Below are 18,300 nucleotides of genomic sequence, written 5' to 3'. Positions count from 1 at the left end.
CCTGATTTCCAAATGGTGGAGTCTCCCAGACTTAGCCTCTCTATCTTCACTTACTCCCTTGGTAATCTCATCCAGTCTCACGGCTTTAAATCCATCTACATGACTCCCATTTGGCTATCTAGACAAAAATCTCTAGCCTGCATTTCTCCCCTGAACTCCAGACACATACCTTTTTCTACCTGGATGTCCTAATGTGCATTTCAAACTTAACATGCTTCAAACTGAATCTCTCATCTCTCCTGCACTTTGCCAACCCTGGCTACCCACAGTCTTACTCATCTCAGTGAATGGCAACTCTATTCCTTCAAGTGCCCAGGCTAAAAATCTTTACAGCCATCCTTGACTCCTCTTTCTCTTTCACACTCCATATCCAAACCGTGGGCTCTATCCAGTGCATCCAATTTTTATCTTTCTGCTAACACCCTAGTCCAAATCACCATCATTTCTTGCCTAGACTATTGCTACCATTTCTTAACTGATCTCCTCGCTTCTACACTTGCCCTCTGACAGTCTTCTCAGCAACCTAAATCATCAGCCATTTCACTCAAAGAATATGACAAAGTCCACGAAGTCCTTATAACAGCCAGAAAGCCTTATATGTAGGACACCCTCTCCTCCATTATTTGTCCAACCTCTCCTAGTACAGTCTCCTTTGTTCACTCTGTTCCAGCCACACAAGATTCTCATTATCCCTTGACTGTCCCAAGCACACTCCCACCTCTGAACCCTTGCACTGGTTATTCTTTGGAATGTTCTTTCCTTAGATATCCACATGGTTCACTTCTTGTACCCGTCAGGTCTTTGTTCTGATGTCACCTTCTCCATGAGGTCTACCGTGATCCCCCTAGTTATAATCTCCCCTATTCCTCATCCCCTTTACTATGCTATAGTTTTGCTTCAATAGCATTAATCATCTTCTAATATATTATGTTAGGTACTTGTCATTTTATTTTATTTTTAAAATCTACTTATTTTTATTTTTATTTATTTTTGGCTGCGTTGGGTCTTTGTTGCTGCACGTGGGCTTTCTCTAGTTTCGGCAAGTGGGGGCTACTCTTCTTTGTGGTGCGAGGGCTTCTCGTTGCAGTGGCTTCTCTTGTTGTGAAGCACGGGCTCTAGGCGTGCGGGCTTCAGTAGTTGGGGCACACGGGCTCCAGTAGTTGTGGCACACGGGCTCAGTAGTTGTGGCGCACGGGCTTAGTTGCTCTGCGGCATGTGGGATCCTCCTGGACCAGGGCACGAACCCGTGTCCCCTGCATTGGCAGGCGGATTCTTAACCACTGCGCCACCAGGGAAGCCCTGTACTTGTCATTTTAAATATGTCTTCCCTCATTTGAATTTAATCTCCAGTAGGATTTTTTGTCTGTTTTATTCAGTCAGGTATCCCCAGCATCTAAAACAATACCAGGCACAGAGTAGGCAATCCATAAATATTTGCTGAATGAACAAATGAAGGATGAGAGAAGAATTAACTAAGCAAAAGGACTGTACTGTCATTTCAGGAAAGTCAAGCCCTCTATTTTAAATGCCAAACTCCCCATAACAACTAATTACTTGATACCACCACTTAAATGTTTAAAGAGGTAAAAAAAAAAAAGAAACCTCTTCCAAATGTTTCTTCTCCATTTCAGCAAATGGCCCCACTAGCTACCTAAGTGAACAAACCTGAAACGTAAGTTAGCCTTGACTGACCCTCTCACCCTCCCATATCCAATCCATCAAGAAGTCCCATCATTTTCAACACAAAAATTCAGCTCAAATTCATTCACTTCTCTTTATCTCCACTGTTAGGACTCTAGTCCAAGCCATCACAGTCTCTCACCTGTACTATTCTGATAGCTTCCTACCTGTTCTCTCTGCTTTATTTTCTTGCCTTCTTTAATCCATTTCCTAAATAGCAGCAAAAGTGTTCCTTAAAATGTAAATAGGATCATAATATTCCTTTGCTTAAAATCTCAAAATCTCACAGACTATGGTCTGTGAATGATTTGGCTCCCGTCTACACCTCAACTCCATCTGTGCCACTCTACCCCTTGCTCATTATGCTACATTCACAAAGCTCTGTTTTCAGTTCCTCCAATATGTCCTCTTCTTTGTAAATGCCATTATCACTTCCTTCCACTCTGCATCTTTCATATCTCAGCAAAAAAGGTCGTCTTCTGTTTAAAGTAGCTCTCCCCCTCTTATTCTGTATCTCATTCCTCACTTCCTTCATAACTGTTTTTTTTTCTTCCCCATTACAGTATAAGCTCCATGAGGGTAGGGGTCACCTACCCTCATGTAAAAGGGAGGAGGCGGTAACTCACATAACTCCAAAATGTCAGAGAAGTACTGTAGGTCTCTCTCAACTGTAAGAGCTGTCATTCCAGCACTCATCACCACCATACTCCCTCCAGATGCTCCCTCCTTCTATCATTTCAAAAGGAATACAAGACAAGGTTTCATTGGCAAATCACATTAATTCCAACTGCTATGGACTGAATTCTGTCCTCCCAAAATTCATATGTTGAAGTCCTAATCTCAGTGTGATGGCATATAGAGACGGGAGCTTTGGGAGATAATTAGGTTTAGATACTCTTATAAAAAGAGGAAGAGATACCAGAACTCACTCTCTGCCGTGTAAGGACACAGCAAGCTCACTAGCTCTCTGAAAGCCAGGAATAGAGCCTTCACCAGCACCCTGATCTCAGACTCCTAGCCTCCAGAATTGTGAGAAATAAGTTTCTGTTGTTAAAGCCCCCCAGACTTTGGTATTTTGTTATGGCAGCCTGTGCTAAGACACCAACTAAAATGAGATGCTCCAGTCTCATCTGCAATAAAACCAAATACACATGTAAAAAGATACCTGATACAGTAGCATTCTTTATCAAGATTCTGCTCCTAACCCAAACTGTTCCACTGTTTTTTGATGCTCTTTTCCAAAGAGCTACACTTTTGAAGACTGACCACTGTTAAAACTATCACCCTACATACCCATCACTGGCAAATACTCAAATGCTAGAAGACGTCACATCTGGTACCAAAGGGTGGGGGTAGCACCCTCCCCTCAGCTACCATCTAACTTACCCACCACCATGCACTAAAATGGGTGAGTCAGGCACACCAAGACATACCAACAATTGTGTTTTATTCAGAAAGACTCACTGATGTTTCAGTTAGGAAGTAATTGTGGTTGCCACTCATGACAGCATATAGAAACATTTCCCCAGGCAATCTTCCCATGGGATTTCTGCCTAAATGAGAATCTCATAGGACTCTTTATTAAATTACTGTGTTGTTTTTTTTTTAAAGTAGACATTCAAGAAGCTCAGTTTCCCCCCCTCTAAAACTAGGCTCTAATTGTAGATTAGAGTGAAGCAAAAACTAGATTCTTTGAGACATTTTGTTAGAAAATTACTTTTAAACATTCAGGAGCTAATATGTTTTATAAAAGGGAACAGTCTAACATTGTTTTTTTTTTTTTAATGGCGATTTTTTTCTTTATTGAGAAACTTAAGACTTGGGTAACATTGTATGTTTTAAAAATTCATATCCCGGGGACTTCCCTGGTGGTGCAGTGGTTAAGAATCCATCTTGCAGTGCAGGGGACGCTGTTTCGATCCCTGGTCGTGGAACTAAGATCCCACATGCCGCAGGCCTACTAAGCCCGTGCCGCAACTAGAGAGACTGTGCACTCTGGAGCCTGCGCACCACAACTAGAGAGAAGCCTGTGCGCCACAACTAGAGAGAAGCCTGTGCACCACAACAAAGATACTGCACCGCAATGAAAAGATCCCACGTGCTGCAACTAAGACCCGACCCAGCTAAAAAATAAATAAATAATAATAACAAAAAAAATTCAGATCCGTTGTAGAATCTGAATTACAAAGTCAGTTATTTCTCTGATACTTCTACCTTGGGGATTTCAAAGCACTGCCTTTAAACTTAGTAGTTAACAACAACAACAAAACATCCCATGTCTATCTTATAGGGAGAAATAAGGAAAAATAAGCAAAGTAGATGCCAACAGGCTATGAAGGTCCAGAGCTCCACGTCTACAAGAAAGAGCAACACCCATGCCAAATTATCAAAGGCATAAAGCTTGGTTACAAAACAGAGGAAGGCAGTATTTGTATTTTGTGACTGGAACATCAAAGCTACTCTGAAATGGGGCCTGGACAACAAGGACAATGGCAGTAGGATGTTTAGGCCAAAAAGACCCTCTGCATTTTAGAATCTGTGATTCTAAATTTTAATCAATATTGCATTAAGTACAATAAAGGACGAAGTGCTAGAAAAGGAAATGCTCCAAGTACAAAATTCTGAAGGCTCTAAAATACTACTAATCTTCAAAAAATTTTAATGATTAACATCTCTTTATCTTTCCAATAATTTAAAAGAATTTCATGTGTACAAAACCCAGCCCCACTTGTGACTATCCACTGTCAGTATGCTCCTCCCTCCTATATTTGCCTATTGCAGAGGAAAGAAACAGGAACTTACAGCTTTGGGGAAGCAAAATGTAGCTTCTTCTCATGAAATGATTTTAAGCCCCTGGCCTAGACATTCACAGTAGTCATTACAGAAATAAACGAAACATAAACCAGCTTTCCCGACCCATTTAAAAACAGAATCTTCTGCTCCTCCTCCATATTTCTCCCAGAAAGATATGGTAACTTGTTCATAGTTACATGGAGAACTGGTGATTTTGCCAGGAAATGAAACTCATGTCTCCTCACTCTTAGTCCAGTGACCTTTCTAATACACCATGTTGTCTTCCGTTTAGTAATCAAAGTAAATCAAGACCTAAATAAGTATGGAATCTGCCCAAGGGATACCCAAGTCTCCATAGTCCTAGAGTGAATTCCAACCTTGAAAAGCCAATGAAGAATGTTTGGAAAGAGCTTGCCAACAAATCTAGCAGAATACTTTATACTCAGTGGACTCTATTTCTCCATCACACCAGCCCCTCCAATCTTATAACTGTGCCTTTTCAAACTGTCCCGCCTCGTGAGTGCAAAAACGATTTGTGTGTGTGTGTTTCTTCCCCAAGAAAGGTTAGGTCAAAAGAGAAAATAATCTAGTTTCTTTCTGCCAGAATTCTGGCATAGTGGGACTGTGCAGGAATGTACCTACTGTGGAATCTTCCCACACTCCTGAGTTGTTAAAAGTAACCAGCAGAGGCATGTTCCATACACACCCCAAATACCTGAGCTGGCAACAACAAGATATTCAGAGATCTTAGCCCTGGGACAATAGCTTCCGTCAGTCAACTACACTTCTCACGGCTGTGCTTCTGTTCTTACTTCAACTTCATACCAAAGAACATATCACACCTGTACAATTACTTCAGAAAACCACACAAATGAATTCACACAGTAGTATAGCAATTTTGGCAGGGTACCAACACTAATGATAAAGTATAATTAAAAAAAAATTCAAAGACCTTACACAAGCATATTACTCTTAGCATTTACAAGCAGATTTGACAAAGGATCTGGGGCCCCAGTAATCTGTTCTTGAGACCAACACCTAAAGGATCAGGTAGAGTTTCCACACAAAGGGAGTTACCTGATAAGGAAGCAAAGATCAGCATTTTCTCTCTTACCTGAAGCCAAAGGTCGGATCCACTCTTTGCTATTTAGGTCAAGTCTCCAGAGGTCATTGAAGGCAGCATTGCAGCTGCTCTGGGTACAGCCTCCAAACACATACATAGACTGATTAGCATCGTAATAGCATGCACCTAGAAAGAAAACAATAAATGAATAACTGATGTCTAATTCTGAAGCCACTCTAAACCTTAACTATAGCCCACATCTTTCAAAGATCAATTATTTCACACATTCTGCAGTTGTTCCCAGGTATCAACCTTTCTATAACCAGTCTCCTGTCTTCAGGTTGATCAATATCATATTAACCTTTAAAATAAGGACCAGAGAAAAGCTATGGAAACGTTATGTTATTTCTGAGCACACTAAGCAAACTGACAATGATATCATTAAATAAGACAGTATAATTCTAGCAAGAGAACACAAGAATTCAGATTAAGGGTGTTCAATGAGTGAAATTTCAGCACAGCTGCATAATTAATCTAAATCTGCATCATTATCATCTAGGGCTAGGCGAAGATAGTCAGCGCTAACAGAAGTACTCTGTCCTCCCATTTCTCTCCACCCGTCCTCCTCTTATTGCTTTTGCTTTCAAATGAAACATGAGGCACAAAACAATAACAAGACTTTATATGAAAGAGAATGACAGAAAACAATTTTAAGAACCTGCTGTATGTATAAATAAATAAAAAAATAAAATTTAAAATTTCAAAAGAAAAGAAAACAATTTTAATCAATGCCATAAAATAACCACACATACAGAACCAATGTAGCTTGGCGATCTCAGAAGTAGTATGGTCCCCAAACAACTGAGAGAAAAAACATGAAAGTCATTAAGCTCCTAGGTGTGTATCCAAAAGCCACCAAGGCCGACTGGTTGGTGCTGAATAGAAAACCAATGCAGTAAGTAACAGTTAAAAAGCACCAAGGTCTCTAAGAAAAGCCTTTTTAATTAGGTGATTATATACACCTCACCAATGGGCACTATTCCAAAGAAAAGAGTCAATGACTGTGAGAGGGGCTGTTCCCCTAAAACCAGAAAGACCAGAGCCAGAGTCTAGACAAGAGACATGGAAGCTAAGCTCTGCCACCTTGCTTCTCAGTGGAAAGTTCATTCAGCCTCTACCCTTTGCAAAAGATGACCATGCTCCTTCCAGTCCTGCATTTACCATCTTGTATTTCAGGAAAAGGGCTGAGCAAAACTTCATTTCATGCATACCACTGGGAAAAACAGACCTCTCAATGTGAAACTAGGCTAAAACAGTTAAACGTCACATAAAAGAAAGGGGAAAGGGAAAAGAAATTCAGAGATTCAACCCACTAGTGCATGGCTTCAGTGATCATCCAGTTTATCTGTAGGTCTTGTTCAGTTTAGCACACCACTGTTTCTAAGATCTCTTCTGAACTCTGGCACCACTTATTCAAGTTCAGAAAAAGGGAAACACCACTGCTATAATTACCTCTGTGATATATACTAGCTCTGGGAATAACCCTCCTTTTTTATTTTTTCTTAACTCAGCCCACTTGATAGGCCTTTAAGGACTCTCTACACTAGGAAAGCCAAGTCCAAAAATTGGATTTGTTAAGAGATAATAAAAGCAATGTGTTCAGCCACTTAAACCCAGTAATCTCAGCCAGTGGAAGGAGTAAATCCAAAACATCTGGGACTTCCCTGGGGGCACAGTGGTTAAAAATCCGCCTGCCAATGCAGGGGACACGGGTTCGATCCCTGGTCCAGGAAGATCCCACATGCGGCGGAGCAACTAAGCCCGTGCACCACAACTACTGAGCCTGTGCTCTAGAGCCCCTGAGCCACAACTACTTAAACCGCACGCCTAGAGCCTGTGCTCTGCAACAAGAGAAGCCACCGTAATGAGAAGCCTGCACACCGCAATGAAGAGTAGTCACTGCTCGCCGCAACTAGAGAAAGCCAGCGCACAGCAACGAAGACCCAAAGCAGCCACAAATAAATAAATAAATAAAGTTTATTAAAAAAAAAAAAATCTGACGTCTGACGCTGTGCAATAACGGAGTTACAGACTTTTCAAATTAACAAAGAAATTAAAGAAACTAGAGATGTGAAGAAATGAAATACCATTGAATCATCAACAGGCTCACATCTGCAAAATACTTAATTACTCCCAGAACTCAAACATGCTACAATGGTATATGAAGGTTTAAATGATCTTACACTTTCCACTGACTTTCTTCCTTTTTTTTTTTTTGGCTGTGCCCTGAGGCTTGCGGGATCTTAGTTCCCTGACCAGGGATCGAACCCGGGCCCCCGCAGTGAAAGCACCAAGTCCTCACCACTGGACTGCCAGGTAATTCCCCCATCCCCCTTTTTTTTCCTACTGACTTTCTTTGCCTTTGAAAATAACTTCTAATCCATATCTAAATCAGTTTTTAAATTAACATCCCAATAAGAAAGTCTATTAAGAAGTAAAATCCTGGGAATTCCCTGGCAGTCCAGTGGTTAGGACTCTGTGCTTTCACTGCCATGGCCCAAGTTCAATCACGCAAGCAGCGTGGCCCAAAGGAAAAAGAAGAAGAAAAAAAAAAAGAAGTAAAACCCTATGTAAGTCCACTGCTCATGTTTCAGGTTTGTTGAGAACTGCAAATAACAAAGGATCAAGTTAGATGACATTAAACAAACAAAAAGGATAATTACTGAAGCCACACTTTAATCTCCACTAAAGGAGGTGAGCTTCAGGTATCTTGGTCTTCTCATACATACCTTTTTGAACTAGCTACTCCAACAAACTGGGGCAATTTTGAATTGAACTGACTGGTGCCTGGCATAAAAGAACATTCTCTTCCACGTGATAATCCATAACCCCAGAACAGAAATTAGCAATGTCCTCTGGCTTCTGAAACCTTAACTGATGTTCATCATAACAATGTTTAATAAGACAAATCCATGATTTCATAACTAAAAGAGTCAGTAGCTCATTTATGTCCCACTATTCCTCAAAGATCAACTCTTGGCAGCTGCTTCCTTCATGTAGCAAAAAAGCACAGCGCCTTTATTTTTCAAAGAGGTAGCAAACATTCTTCTTCTCTATTTGGACTGAAAACCTAGCCAGCAGCTGGGCCCCATGAGGTCCTTACCACGTGTATTTTAATCCTATACTAAAATAAGGCAATTGGCATTTTCCTGCTTCTCTTTGAGCAAACAAAGGTTTCTGGAAGAGGAAGGTACAGCCCAAACCCTATGCAAAGCTAATGGGACTGAAACGACAAGTTTCACACACTGTAGTTTCAATATCCAGCAGTCATTATCAACAAAGCTTGGAGAGGAAGGGAGTCAATTTAGGCAGCTATGTTTAGAACTCAGATATAATGGGAATGAGAAACAGCCATCAATAATACACTCAAATATTTTAAGCATCCTACTGAACTCTGTTTGCCTATTTTTATTTAAGATGCGTACATGTTGGTCTGGGTGGGGGTTGGGGACCCAAGTTCAATTAGCCTTTCAGAAAAAATTAAGAATTTAAGCAAATACCACTGCTCAAGTAAATACTTCCTTTTACCAAAATTCTCCACCCAAACAGAACATTCTCCTTTCAGAACATCTAGACCACTGGAATGTGCTATACAAGTTACCGTTCGTAGTACGGTATGACTACTCTGCTAAGAAATAACATTGAGAATGTGATTATTCCAACTGCTAGATCTCTTCAAGCTTTCTGAAATGTGCTTGACTGCTCCACGAACAACTATTGCAAGTCACAAACCTCAAGTTAAAATCTAATAATCCCGGGCTTCCCTGGTGGCGCAGTGGTTGAGAATCTGCCTGCCAGTGCAGGGGACACGGGTTTGAGCCCTGGTCTGGGAAGATCCCACATGCCGCAGAGCAACTGGGCCCATGAGCCACAACTACTGAGCTTGCACGTCTGGAGCCTGTGCTCCGCAACAAGAGAGGCCGTGACAGTGAGAGGCCCGCGCACCGCGATGAAGAGTGGCCCCCGCTCGCTGCAACTAGAGAAAGCCCTCGTACAGAAACGAAGACCCAACACAGCCAAAAGTAAAATAAATTAAAAAAAAAAAAATCTAATAATCCCTACTCGAAGACAAGTCAAATATGGACAATTACACCCACAACAAGCAAAGAGTTCCTCAGTGTTCTGAATACTTTCCTACTATATTATAATCCTCTGAAGTTCAAGGTCTTCCAGTTGTTTCATATTTTCCATGGTGCCTGGTGGTCACTAGGTTAATGTTCACTGAACTCTAATTTTTGCACTTTCAGAGGTTAAATTCTCTTGTTCCCTCACTTGTCTCCAGGGAAAGGTCCTGAGGCATTTATCCCATGCTTAGAGACTATGCTGTCATGTGTCTCACATCTACAAGCCAGGACATACTTGATAAGGCCTGTAATTACGTAACTATGGAATAAGAAAGGTTGGTTATCCAGTCTGGGCCTGCTGGCTATTGCAGGAGAAAGATTAGCAAGTGTATGGAATGACCTGACCATATTTGGAGCCTAAACACTAAAAGGTTTTTCAAAACATAATGCTGGGGATTCAACAGACCCCTATGTCAATCTGAAAGGGACACTCTACCTTAATCAAGGATTGCATGATTGGCCATGCACACACTCATCAAATAACCAGGAGAACTGGCTTCATTTTACTTTCCCTGCATTTTTTTGTCCCAGACTTTTACATAAGAAAGAAGCTCTATCGCTCGTATCTTTGTTACACAATTCCACAGAATTAATAGATGTCAACTATGAACCTGGTGTTGTGAAAGGTGCACAGATGTCTAAGACATGGAGCCTGACTGTCCTCAAGTAGACAACAATCTTGTGGAGGAGACATCATCATCGTCCTATAATTTTGCAGGTTAAAATATATTTTTACAAGTGTTTCCTCAATTAAATTTCCTAGCAACCCTGTGGCATAAAGAGAATTTATCATACACATTTTACAGATGAGGAAATTGTGGGTTAGAGGAGCCAAGGAATTTGCTTCCCAAGTCTAATGTTCTTCCTTTGCATGCAGCCTCTCTTACACAGATAATTATGGTAAAAGACAGATGGTAATAAACATTAAGAAGAAGGTATGAAGCGTGTATTAAAGGAGTATAAGCAGATAAAGAGAAGAGCTTAATCTCCATGGTGGGGAATTTGAGAGTAGTGTGAAAGAAGGTGGCTTTTGGCTTTGTCTCCAAGATGGGTTTTAGAGGTCAGGACATTTTCAATCAATTAACATGGGGCGAACAAGTCTAGGGGCGAAAGAGGAATGGGAGGGGAAGGGAAAATGAAATCAGGGCATCCAAGCAAAGCCATGAGATAGGGAAGTTTAAGACAAACAAGGAATCTCGTGTGGGTAGAGCCTGGCTGTGTAAGGATGCAGCAGTGAGTCAGGCTGAAAAGGTAGGCTTGGTGAATGCCAGGTGGGGTGGAAACTTCTACATGCAGTGCAAAAAGGCTCAGGCTTTTTGGCAGAGGAGTGACAAGGCTGGTCTTATGGTTCAGATTTGCAGTGTTTCCCGACAGGAGCTCCTGTCATTTTGAGCAAGTCAATTCTTTGCGTGCAGGATCATCCCATTCACTGCACGACATTTAGCAACCCAAGTAGGTCCTTGCCTACTAACTGCTTGTAGTACTTTCCAGTCAAGACAATAAACAATGGCCTTACACATTTCCAGATGCCCTAGGAGGTGGCACTGTCCCCAGTTTTGTAGATGGCTGCAAAGTGTCTAGACCAGGTTCAGATGAAGAGAGAAGAAAGGCAAGAAGATTGTTTAGAAAAGACTTAGGGGGACTTCCCTGGTGGTCCAGTGGTTAAAACTCCACGCTTCCACTGCAGGGGGCACGGGTTCGATCCCTAGTTGGGGAACTAAGATCCCGCATGCCACGGCCAAAAAAAAAAGAAAGAAAGAAAGAAAAGATTTAGGAAAGATGGAATGATTAAGTCATAAGTGTGAGTAATGGTGGGGGTGGTAAAAGGAAAGATATGAGAGAGATTGCAGAGATAGAACAGAATCAACAAGATTTGACTTTTATCGTTGAGGGAGGGAGAAGAATTGAGGATTAATCCAAGATTTCAAGCTTGTATAATTGAGAGAATGATAATGCCATTAACTAAATTAGAGAGAGGAGAAAATTGGGGGGAAACTACTGAATTCTACATTTGGCTCACTAAATATGAAACATCTGTGAATCTCTGTGGCAGTATGAGCAACGAACTGGAAATGTGGATCTCAAGCTCAACATGAGTTAGGCATACGGAATAAAACAGAGCTAAAGGGAGAAATACAGAGATGGAAGTTGAAGGAGCTAAGGAAAAAAATTAAAGGAATGCCTTGTTTTCAACCTATTTTCAAAACTGCCCATTCCCTGTAATAATCCTCTTCAGTTTGCCAGTTAGATAGCATGTAGAGACTGATAATAAAGAGACAGACCGAAAGAGACAAAGAAAGACAATGAGACACCTTTTCTTGGATATCAAGTAAGGAAATGAAAATACCAAGTAAGGAAATGAAAAAAAAAATTAAGCAAAAACAAGTATCAAAACCCACCAACCTCTGAGCTTCTGTGAGCTTACTCATAGTACTATTCCTTTCTATTTCACCTTCAAAAAACTGCCTCTATTTTGTGGTAATACTCTTTTTTGAAAGCTAGTTAACTGAAAAATATTTTTTTCCCTCTCATCAGAAAGCCACACTGTTGCTATGATAATTATTCACCCCTATTTCCTATTCTAGTTTCAATTTTACCCTGATTCATTTGATTTCCCTCACTTAGGGTTCTAAAACTACTTGTTTCCAAACACCATCCTAAAAAAAGTCCTGTCTTTAGAAACCTCGTCTTTGCTTCTCATTCCAGTCATCTGTAGGTAACTGAAGTTACCCCTCCCTCAACAATAAATACTGGACCTAATATGGATCCTCCTGTAATTTCATTAAATGTTCTCAGCAAGGACTCATGTATAGTTTATTGCAGTGAAGATCAAAGTGTGGTCTGTGGACTCCTGAAAACATTTGAGACTCTTTCAAAACTACTTTTATAATAATAATAATGAGTACTAGTAGTAGTAGTTGTAGAAGTAGTAATTTATTGTTTTTTTCACTGTGTCAACATGTGCACTAACGGTGCCAAAGCAATGCTGGGGAAAACTGCTGCAGCCTGTGTATGACTCAAGGTAAGGGAACTCAACTACTCTAGTGATCACTGTGTTCTTCACTACCGCACACTCACAGATTAAAACAAATGAAGCCAGTTCTGACTTCACAGATCCCCCAAAGAGTCTCATAGATGCCTTCCTCCCCCAAAGTCCAGGAATCACACTTTGAGATCTACTGCTCCAGGGGATTTACAACAGCACAAAAATAGCTCCCTGAGAGAACTGAAATCACAGCAACTAGTTTGACCCATTCCTTTGATCTATTTAGATCCAATTCAAAGACAATGATGAGTTATCATTATTTACTGAACTCTCCTCTGGATATGAGAGTACAGCATACGGTCTGGGGTAGTCAACCACCAAGAGGCCTCCAAGGATCCTCACTTCCTGGTATTACACCCTTGTTCAATCCCTGTGTGACTTATAGGATAGAACAGAAAAGATGGTATTCACTTCAGAGATTTAGGGTGTAAAAGATACCTTGGCTGCTGTCTTAGTGTCTGTCTCTGTTTCTCTCTCAGATCACTCATTTTGTGGGAAGTCAGCTGGCAAGTTGTGAGCAGCGCTATGGAGAGGTCCATGTAGTAAGGAACTGAGTCTCCTATCAACAGTTACTGAGTGAGCTTGGAAGCCGATTCACCGGGCCCCAGTCAGGCCCTCAGGTGACTGTAGCCCCAGCTGACAGATTGACGACAAGCTCACGAGAGACCCTGAGCCACAACCTCCCAGCTAAGCCACTCCCAAATTCTTGACCCTCAGGAGCACTGTGAGATAATAAAGGTTATTTTAAGCTGCTAAGTCTGCAGGTAATTTTTACGCAACATGGATAACCAATAACTCTCCTTCCCCTCAAGAGTTCAAAATATGGCTTTAAAAAAAAAAAAAAAGACACAAACATACAAGTTAACAATGAAAGACAATGTGAGTTAAGTGCCAAATTAGTATTCCAGACATAAGCTCAGAACAGGAAAAATTTTTCTGTGGGCTAGAGAGTTGAGAAAAGGTTTCCCAAAGGAGCTAGAACTTCAACTGAGTTTTCAAGGAGAAGCAGGCTTCAGCTAAGTGGATGGGAATACTCTAGAGAGGAAGAATCAAGTACAGCAAAGTGACAACTTGAAAGAGGAGAGCTCTTGGGAAAAGTTGGGAGATGAAGTGGTAATTTAGAAATAAGTCAACTTAAAGAGGGTTTTAAATATAAGACTAAGTTTTTATCTTGTAGGCACTGGATAGACACTGAAGGTTTCTTTTTTTCTTTTTTTTAAATTAATTTATTTTTAGCTGCGTTGGGTCTTCGTTGCTGTGCGCGGCCTTTCTCTAGTTGCGGTGAGTGGGGGCTACTCTTCGTTACAGTGCGCGGGCTTCTCATTGCAGCGGCTCCTCCTGTTGCGGAGCATGGGCTGGGGGCGCGCGGGCTTCAGTAGTTGTGTCACACGGGCTCAGTAGCTGTGGCTCACAGGCTCTACAGCACAAGCTCAGTATCTGTGGCCCACAGGCTTAGTTGCTCCACGGCATGTGGGATCTTCCCGGACCAGGGATCAAACCTGTGTTCCCTGCATTGGCAGGCGGATTCTTAACCACTGCGCCACCAGGGAAGTCCTGAAGGTTTCTGAATACAGAAGTAATATAACTAAAGCAGCAATTCTGAGAACTTTCTAAGCGGCTTCCCTCTCCTCTCAATGAACTTTCTTTATGTAAAACCATTAATAAATACAGCTTTTGTGGCCTAAGATAGATCACATCTCAGTCTCACTTTGATGGAGGGATATAAATCACTAATAGAATAAAATGGTATCGGGAATTCCCTGGCGGCCCTGTGGTTAGGACTCGGTGCTCTCACTGCCAGGGCCTGGGTTGAACCCCTGGTGGGGGAGCTAAGATCCTGCAAGGCGTGGGGTGCAGCCGAAAAAAAAAAAAAAAAAAAGAATAAAATGGCACCTACAAAAATCAATTAAAATGGAGAGTTAATTCTAGAAAAAGTCGGGGTTTCCCTGGTGGCTCAGTGGTTAAGAATCCGCCTGCCAATGCTGGGGACATGGGTTCAAGCCCTGGTCCGGAAGATCCCACATGCCGTGGAGCAACTAAGCCCATGCACCACAACTACTGAGCCTGCACTCTAGAGCCCTCGAGCCACAACTACTGAGCCGACGTGCCATAACTACTGAAGCCTCTGTGCCTAGAGCCCGTGCTCCGCAACGAGAAGCCCACGCACCACAACGAAGAGTAGCCCCCGCTCACCACAACTAGAGAAAGCCCGCACACAGCAACGAAGACCCAACGCAGCCAAAAATAAATAAATAAAATAAATTTATTTTTTTTTAAAAATCTTAAAAAAAAAAAAAATTCTAGAAGTCAAAAACTCTAAATTGGGCTTCCCTGGTGGCGCAGTGGTTAAGAGTCTGCCTGCCAGTGCAGGGGACACGGGTTTGAGCCCTGGTCCGGGAAGATCCCACATGCCGCGGAGCAACTAAGCCCGTGCGCCATAACTACTGAGCCTGCGCGTCTGGAGCCTGTGCTCCGCAACAAGAGAGGCCGCGATAGTGAGAGGCCCGCGCACCGCGATGAAGAGTGGCCCACGCTCGCCACAGCTAGAGAAAGCCCTCGCACAGAAACAAAGACCCAACACAGCCAAAAATAAATAAATAAATAAATAATTAAAAAAAAAAAAAACTCTAAATTGTCTATTTGCCAAAACATTTTATTTATAATTTTACTACTTAAATTTGTATTTTATAATCAATATCCTTCATGTTCAAAATTTTTGTGTGACCCTAGTCAAATTCAGTGTTTGCTGAACATACACTATGTTAAGATAAAAAGTTATTGCAAAAATTAGTGCTAAGCTCTGGCTACTCCCTAAGCAGGATCCCAGAAAAACCCTCATGTATGCCTTTCCTTTGTTTTCCTTTTACATGATGTCAAATGTTTAAAAACCTAAGCATAACACCTTGACCTCTTTGGAGTAGAGATACTACAAAAATCCAATGAAAAAGCAGAATATAAAATTATATCACAGTGCCTACAATATATTTAGGCTCATGCTCTTCCTTAAGTCTGATTGTAAAATTAATATAAACCCTTATTTAACATTTTCTTCATTAAAAAGTCAGACAAAATACAAGCCTCCAAAGTAGCTTTTGGAAACACGACCACAGGCAGGATGGGATCTGCTTTCACAGTAAATACTTACTGTGTGAGAACCGCTGAGTGATTGGGGTTCCAGGATAAGGGTAAGTCCGACTCTCCCACTGAATGTTTCCTTCCTGGACAGCCTTTATGAAACCATGATAACACTGGTGGGCTACACCTAAAGACAAAAATAACAAATGCTTCAGCCTGGACTCTTCACTTGTAAATCAAATTATTAAAACTGCATCTATTAATTGTCTTATCACTTTTATAAGACATAAGTTTCTTTGAGGAACTCCAAATTTCTTTGATTTTTTCATTCAAAGACAGAAAACAATCAGAATTTCAAAACTGGAAGATCTAATCCTTTCATTTTACCAAGGTTAAGTGACTCCCTCAAGGTTACAAAATCAGCTCACACTTAAAATCTGCTCCCCTTTACATCATATCATGAGGCAACACATCAAAATAATTGGTGCTATTTACTCCAAAGCAAAGGGGCTGGGAGATAATTTAGTTTTGTGAGAAAAAGTGTGGTAAAACATTCTCTGGAATATAACAGCTGTTCAGTAAATATCTATGGTTAGACCATGGCAACCAAGTATTCTCCATCTTAAACAAGGAGTAATAATTAGCTGACAGTGGATTATGAAATGATGAATTTATAACTATGGAAAGCTGTTTTTTTAAAAAAAAAATCAGAGTTTTTACTATAATGCTGGATACATGTCATTATACATATGTCCAAACTCACAGAATGTACACCCTATCTAAACTACAGACTTTGGGTGACAATGATGTATCAATGTATGATCGTAAGTTGTAAGAAATGTACCCCTCTGGTGAGGGATGTTGAAAGTAGGGGAGGCTGTGCCTGTCTGCGGGCAGGGGTATACGGGAAATCTACGAACCTGCTCAATTTTGCTGTGAACTTAAAACCACTGTAAAAAAGTAAAGTCTATTTTTTAAAAAAGTGAGAGCTTTATACTTCTGGAACAGTCTGCTTTCCCAACACATGAAATTACTTTCTTATTTCAAAGAGAAACATTTTGAATGAAGAGTACAACCAATTTTATATATACATATATAATTTTAAAAATAAATTTATTTATTTATTTTTGGCTGTGTTAGGTCTTCATTGTCGCGTGTGGGCTTTCTCTAGTTGCGGTGAGCGGGGGCTACTCTTCGTTGCGGTGCAAGGGCTTCTCATTGTGGTGGCTTCTCTTGTTGCGGAGCACGGGCTCTAGGCGCGTGGGCTTCAGTAGTTGTGGTACGTGGGCTCAGTAGTTGTGGCTCGCGGGCTCTAGAGCGCAGGCTCAGTAGTTGTGGTGCACGGGCTTAGTTGCTCCGCGCCATGTGGGATCTTCCTGTACCAGGGCTCGAACCCGTGTCCCCTGCATTGGCAGGCGGATTCTTAACCACTGCGCCACCAGGGAAGCCCCAGTTATTTGTATTTTGAAAGAGTGTATCATTCTTGAATTTATGCCACCTTAGTGGATCCTTAAGCAGGATCACAGAACATGTTTTCTAATGATGATCATTATCCCTTGGTTGAACTCACAGTTAAGAAATGGAATATTAAAAAGACATGGCTATTTTTTCGTTCTGAAGAACCTGGGGGCAGGAGAGGAATAAAGACGCATATGTAGAGAATGGACTTGAGGACACGGGGAATGGGAATGGTAAGCTGGGACGAAGTGAGAGAGTGGCATGGACATATATACCCTACCAAATGTAAAATAGCTAGCTAGTGGGAAGCAGCCGCATAGCAAACGGAGATCAGCTCAGTGCTTTGTGACCACCTAGAGGGGTGGGATAGGGAGGGTGGGAGGGAGACACAAGAGGGAGGAGATATGGGGATATATGTATATGTAGAGCTGATTCACTTTCTTATAAAGCAGAAACTAACACACCATTGTAAAGCAATTATACCCCAATAAAGATGTTTAAAAAAAGAAAAAAAAAAAAAAGACATGCCCATTTTTAATGTGTGACCATACTGCCAACTACGCACTGGTGAAGTAATACAGATTTGCAAATGTTGAAATGAGGTAAGGCAGTAATGAATAAAAGACAGATACATAATGATTGAGGGGAAAAAAAGCTGTCTTGGCAGTGACTTCCCCCAGAAGACCTAAGACTGCAAGTACTAGGTTAAGGTTCTTCTCTCTTAAAGAAAGATCAAAATGATAAGAATGCCAAATAAAACCTAAGAATAAATTCATATATTTGATTAGATCACCACCCCTTGTCTGTGATCCTCCACCTCTATTTTAGAGGTGAAACCATCTATTTCCACAGTGTAGGGAGCCAATCTCTCCTGAAGAGTCCATTAACTCTGCAAACAGAAGCAGGCTGTGCATACCAGTATTACCAGTTGTGAGCAGATGAGCACAGGGCCCAGCAAGCAGTTTCAACACAGCTGGTCCTTATTAGTCTTCTAGGTTGGA

General features: G+C 41.3%; 1 protein-coding gene across 1 annotated transcript in view; it reads right to left on the bottom strand.

Moving 5' to 3' along the window:
- Positions 1-18,300, bottom strand: part of FBXO42 (F-box protein 42) — an 84,470-nt gene that overhangs the window by 22,667 nt on the left and 43,503 nt on the right. Inside the window, exons 3-4 of the mRNA XM_061187068.1 lie at positions 15,912-16,028; positions 5,588-5,722 (exon numbers count right to left, since the gene is read on the bottom strand). Of these exons, the coding sequence (XP_061043051.1) occupies positions 5,588-5,722; positions 15,912-16,028 (252 nt within the window). The remainder of the gene's footprint in view (positions 1-5,587; positions 5,723-15,911; positions 16,029-18,300) is intronic.

The sequence above is a fragment of the Eubalaena glacialis genome, chromosome 3 (genome assembly GCF_028564815.1).
Source record: "Eubalaena glacialis isolate mEubGla1 chromosome 3, mEubGla1.1.hap2.+ XY, whole genome shotgun sequence".
NCBI lineage: Eukaryota > Metazoa > Chordata > Mammalia > Artiodactyla > Balaenidae > Eubalaena > Eubalaena glacialis.
This window is presented reverse-complemented; position numbering and strand designations above follow the sequence as displayed.